Source organism: Schistocerca cancellata, chromosome 2, assembly GCF_023864275.1.
Source record: "Schistocerca cancellata isolate TAMUIC-IGC-003103 chromosome 2, iqSchCanc2.1, whole genome shotgun sequence".
Lineage (NCBI taxonomy): Eukaryota > Metazoa > Arthropoda > Insecta > Orthoptera > Acrididae > Schistocerca > Schistocerca cancellata.
Window position 1 is genome coordinate 663696320 of NC_064627.1, and position 6094 is coordinate 663702413.

A 6094-nucleotide genomic window follows, 5' to 3' on the forward strand; every position below is an offset into this window, starting at 1 on the left:
AGACATTATGCTAATACCGTGTTACAAAAACATTTACTAAGCAAGTGCACTGACATAAAAAACAACTTAAAATATCCACATACCTGTGAAATGTAATATTCGTTCCTTTCTCGAATTTATTTGTACAATTAATCGCTGCACAACTCTTCACCATTGTACTTCTTTTGATTGGAATGTACAGACAGTAGAATTACGAGTAACAAATACTGTATGTACGCCCCAACAAATATACAACGTTGAATCAGGGTCTTCATAAACAACAGTACTACACAACACATCAGACTACAACCACTATAATGGCGTCCAACCGAAGGTTCAAATTATCCCGCGACTGCAGCGCCATCAGTGAGTCTAGTTATTTTTTATAAGGTCTTTGGAATGTACACTTGTGCGAAGGTTATCTTTGAAATGAGCGGCATTTGTATTTCGAAGATGTTTGTTTGTATGGTATAACTACACTTACAGTTGTTAATTATTATTTCCCTACTGTACAAACCTTTGATGATATTACAGTGTCTTAATAACTGTGAGCAGAAAAATGTTTTCATACTTCTCTTCTTTCGGATAAGTGCGTTTGACATACAGCGTAAGTAATAATTGTGTTACATTCTCTCATGTTCTTCAGATTGTGGGTGAAAGATTGATTTTGTTTTTGTATGTTGATGCAGACAACATGTTCCGGAATTCTTGGAGAGGCTGCTCGTGAGAGAGATCCCTATGCCTTTAAATTAATATAGTAAGCTCGCTGATTGTAGCTATGTTAGCTACAGATTTGAAAACTGAAAACGTATTTCCTGATCTCACAACAGAGAATGAAAAGGGAATTGCTGCTCGCGTTAAGGAGAGTCCGAATCAGAATGTCTTATATACGGATGATGCAGAATTTTTCGCAACGGTGAAGGTAGAGCCAAGTGATATCTTCTTGACTGATTTTGTGTATGATCCCAGCAATGACGATTCACTAGGAGTTTATTTTAGCGCTGATGATACTAAGAAGCAAAATAAAAAGAAATTTAGCTGTTCGTTATGCACCAAGCATTATACCACTAATAGAGCTCTGAAGGGGCATATACGTTCTCACACAGGGGAGAAACCCTTTGTTTGTAATGTTTGTGGGAAAAACTATGCTTTGAAAAGAAATTTCGAGGTTCATACTGCACTCCATAAAGGAATTAAAAAGTATGAGTGCGAAACCTGTTGTAGAGGTTTTGCTCGCAAAGAACATTTAACTCTACATGTAGCTAGGAAACATTCAGATGACAAACCATATGTTTGTACAGTCTGTGGAAAACAGTTTGCTAGCAGTTTTGACTATAAGAATCATGTTTTGAGACATGCTAAAGGAAAGTCTTTCTTTTGTTCTGTATGTGGTTCTGGATTTTCCCAGAAAAATGATATGTTACGTCACTTAATACTGCATACTGGCATCAAAGCTTATCAGTGTAATGTATGTAACAAGAAATTTTCGGCAAAATCTGCTTTAACTGTTCATTTAAATGTCCATAACAAGAAACGCTATGCTTGCACAATTTGCTCAAAGTCATATTCATCAAATTATTTGTTGAAATATCATTTACGGCTCCATGAAGGAGAGAAGCCAAATGAATGCGTAGTTTGTAAACGAACGTTTTCCTGTCGCTCTGCATTGATTTTTCATAAGCAAGGGCATGCTGGTGATGGGAATTACCAGTGCCAGTTATGTAATAAAAGATTTACTGTACCATCAAGACTGAATTTGCATGTTAGATCTGTGCATACCAAAGAAAGATGCTTTGAATGTGATGTGTGCAAAAAATCATTTTTTGGAAAAGCAGATCTTGCTAAACATGTCCTTATTCATATTGAAAAGAGATATGGGTGTAATATATGTACTAAGAAATTTGTTCGTTCATCTCACTTAAAGAATCATATGAAAATGCATGTGAAACAAGAAAATTTTGAATGTAATTTATGTAATAAGAAATATGTACGGAAAGGCTCATATGTAAATCATATGAAACTTCACAGAGAAGATTGTTAAACTGTTTTTTCATAAACTTAAGTTCACAAAGAGCATGTTTATTGTGTGTTTAGAGTGGTCTTTTGTTCTGAGGTTTTAGAACACAGTGCCATGTTCCTCAGGCAGCAGTACTATTAATGGACATATTTCCTTCTGCATTAATGGTTCAGAGATTATATGATGACAGTAATATATTATGCACTGTGGACTACAGCTGTTGAAAATTATTTCATATTCCTGTTAGCACCTTTTCCAACTCCTTTTGGCATTTAAAATACTGTTGGTCATGTTTAATATGTCGTCATGATTTTGCTATATCTGCTCCACCTTACATTTCATATAGTTTTATTAGTTGGAAAACAGAGTAGATTCTGGAGCAAACAGGATGTATCCGTATATGTCTACTTAAATTGTAAGTCTGATAGTAAAAGAGATGCAAATCAGTTTAAAAAATAACGTGTTAGATTTTTCTATTTAACATATTCTGGAGATGTTAAGATACTTAAAGAAATTGATCATTGTGGCTAAAGTGTAAACTCATGCCGTAATTTTGAATTGTGCTATCTTATCAACTACCTATATGTTTGAAAATATGAAAGTTAGAATTCCTCTTTTTGTATGTGCATAATTTGAACTTGAAATGGAATTACCGTTTTATTTACAGTATTGATTATATGAGAATTTCTCTTTATATAAAATGATTCTATTATTTTGGTTACTGCTATGAATTTTTATGTTAAGTGACTGGCTGTATAAAAACAAATTGTATAATAAATACTATATAACATGCTTTCGTATGAATTGTCTGTATTCTGTCTTTAAAATCGAAGATACCAAACACAAGTATCAATCAGTGTGAGAAAGAATTTATAGTAATTACCCTACTTTTGTTAGGACAGATGAGTTCCGTGTTGCTTCTATGTTTATTATAGACTTTAGATGTGAGTTTGAAAGAGCAAATATGTACTTTTACTGTTCACCTCATGTTTGTGTACATCAGATACATAAGGTAATAAATCATTGTTATTATGTTGTTTGAAAAGAAGCTTCTCACTTCTGTGGACGAACTTGTGTGTGTTTCAAATCTCCCCCTTCCTCCGCTAAGCAGAATAGGCCTAATAATAAAAAAGTGCTTAGTGCAATGCTAACGTACACATGCAAGTAGTGAGAAAATGGTACACCCCATCAGCATTGGGCGGTGATATCGGCAACATGACTGTTTGCCAATAGCCAGTATAGCATCACATATCCACTTGTACGTTAGCTGTCAGAATATAAGGACATCTGGACAAAAAGAGATGGTTTAGATTCTTTTTATTGTTGCTGTCAACATAATAAAAACTTTAAAGTATCAGACAACAAACCATAGTGGGGAAAAAGGGGTTCTGGAGGGGAGGGGAGGGGTGCTGTAACTATTAATGGTAAATATGCAGTGTCTAAACAGAATAGATTAGGCCTACCTTGATAACATATTTGTATACTTCACTAACTCACAACTGAACCATGACTTTCCAGCATAAACTGGTCCTGGCCACCAAACATGTCACTCTGTCACTGTAACTTTCATTTAAAAAGTAGTTTTTTCATGTGACACATACTGGAAGAGGTGAATAACAGTGTTCTCACTCAAAACCTCCCCATTGCTATGAGTGTCCTAATGCTTCAATGGCTGTGATACAAATGATTGTGTGACAACATAAGTTGGTTATGTAATTCCAACAGATATTTTCCTTGATAGCTTCATTGGTTTGAGCTTATGATTCCATTGCCCAGGAAGGGTTGGCTAGGCTGGCTGTCTTGTCATAAATGTATGTTTACAATCAGAAAAATAGGAATTATTTTACCATATTCAATGCTGGTTAAAAGTTAAATGGGAGGAGGGGAGGACGTGCTTCCTTGCATTTTTTGCAGTTTATATATGTGTCTACGTAATATGGGTAAAAAATATGGGGCATTCCACATAAATCAACTACTAAAAAACAAATTTGAACTTAAACGATTTAGAATTTTGTAATTGCGTGTCATTTTATTCTACATATCACCATAAAGTAAAATCCAAAATTTGAGACTTTTGACATTCTGTTTTTGAGTTATTAATTTTTAATATGTTGGTGCCACAGCAGGGGCTCAGTGATTTTGTACTTTTGAAACCTTAAGATGACCATTCTCAAAATCTGACACACTGATCTGAAATTTATACCATTGTACTCGGTTTCTTATAAACTCTAAAATATGTGCTATTTGAATATGTTTCTAAAAAGGTTGAAGTATGAGAGTTGTACACTACTTGTTAATGTGTGTTTCAAAATCCATGATGGTATTCCAGTGGGAATACATGCTACATCACTTAATAAACTGCGTTTTCACTTCTCACTGGATTTTACATGTATGAGTAGGGTTACTTTGAACATCTGTATCTCAGAAATGGAGAAAGATACAAAGGAAATTTTTAAGGTTGTTCAAGATCAGGATTTCAGGAATCCATCACAAAATTTGCAGCCCTTTGCTGTGCATAGCCGTCTTGGAATCCTCAGCTGTGTTTTGGTCCATTTGTGATGTGAAAAAGTAGTAAAAAAACCTTTTCATAGGGTTTTCTGAGGAACTGTTAATGAACTATTGGTGCCTCCATAAGTCCCATCAAGCCCACTATAAACCACATCAAATGCAAAAAGAACCAACTGGTTTGGTACATTTGCCTAAGCAGGAGGAAGTGTGTAAGATTCATACTTTGACCCTATACTGTAGGATAGTGACACTAAGGTGATCCTTCTGTTTGGTATCCAAATGGTCCATAGCCTTTGGACTGTCTAAAAAAACCTTGATCCTACCTTTTTATCACCAATTTAATCTGAGGTATGAGCACCAGAAAATCCTATTTTTATGCGCGGTGTTTTGGAATATTGAGTTACAGATGCTGCATACTGATAGTTAAAATTAAATTATTGAGTAGCCTTCTAATTAAGCACTCATCATTTTATTTTATAAATGTACAAAATTATGCTCGTAGCCAGTAACATAAGGAATGTTGACTTTTTCATTTCATATAACTTTTGTTTTAATTATTTGTGTTTACAAAACAACAGAAAAAACATATTACCAAAATATAAGAAAACAAAACCAAACTATGGAAACTCCAGGATGGCATAATGATAGAATTATGAAAATGATAGTTGCTACTTAACATATTGCGGAGACACTTAATCACAGATAGGCATAACAACAAGTAAGTTTTTGGCGAAAAAGGCCTTCACAGAATTAGGCAAAAAAAAAAAAAATGATGATGATGGAAATAGGATCACATTTGAGGAAGTGGAAAAAATGGTCAATAGATTGCAGTGCAATAAAGCAGCTGGGGTGGATGAAATTAAGTCGGAACTCATCAAATACAGTGGAATGTCAGGTCTTAAATGGCTACACAGGATAATTGAAATGGCCTGGGAGTCGGGACAGGTTCCATCAGACTGGACAAAACCAGTAATCACACCAATCTTTAAACATGGAAACAGAAAAGATTGTAACAACTACAGAGGTATCTCTTTAATCAGCATTGTGGGTAAAATCTTCTCAGGTATTGTTGAAAGGAAAGTGCGAGTATTAGTTGAGGACCAATTGGATGAAAATCAGTGTGGGTTTAGGCCTCTTAGAGGTTGTCAGGACCAGATCTTTAGCTTACGGCAAATAATGGAGAAGTGTTATGAGTGGAACAGGGAATTGTATCTATGCTTTATAGATCTAGAAAAGGCGTATGACCGGGTTCCTAGGAGGAAGTTATTGCCTGTTCTACAAGATTATGGAATAGGAGGCAAACTTTTGCAAGCAATTAAAGGTCTTTACATGGATAGTCAGGCAGCAGTTAGAGTTGACGGTAAATTGAGTTCATGGTTCAGAGTAGTTTCAGGGGTAAGACAAGGCTGCAACCTGTCTCCACTGTTGTTCATATTATTTATGGATCATATGTTGAAAACAATAGACTGGCTGGGTGAGATTAAGATATGTGAACACAAAATAAGCAGTCTTGCATATGCGGATGACTTAGTTGTGATGGCAGATTCGATTGAAAGTTTGCAAAGTAATATTTCAGAGCTAGATCAGAAA

At 35.0% G+C, this 6094-nt stretch overlaps 1 protein-coding gene across 1 annotated transcript; it reads left to right on the forward strand.

The window, feature by feature from the left end:
- The first annotated feature begins 402 nt into the window (after window positions 1–402).
- LOC126162360 (zinc finger protein OZF-like) lies at window positions 403–2788 on the forward strand. Its single transcript, XM_049918814.1, has 2 exons — window positions 403–586; window positions 669–2788. The coding sequence occupies exon 2, from the start codon at window positions 758–760 to the stop codon at window positions 2018–2020; it is 1263 nt and encodes a 420-aa protein (XP_049774771.1). The 5' UTR covers window positions 403–586; window positions 669–757; the 3' UTR covers window positions 2021–2788.
- The last annotated feature ends 3306 nt before the right edge of the window (window positions 2789–6094 follow it).

Excerpts from the sequence above, each read along its gene's own strand:
- LOC126162360 (XM_049918814.1), top strand. The coding sequence starts at position 758 with ATGTTAGCTACAGATTTGAAAACTGAAAACGTATTTCCTGATCTCACA.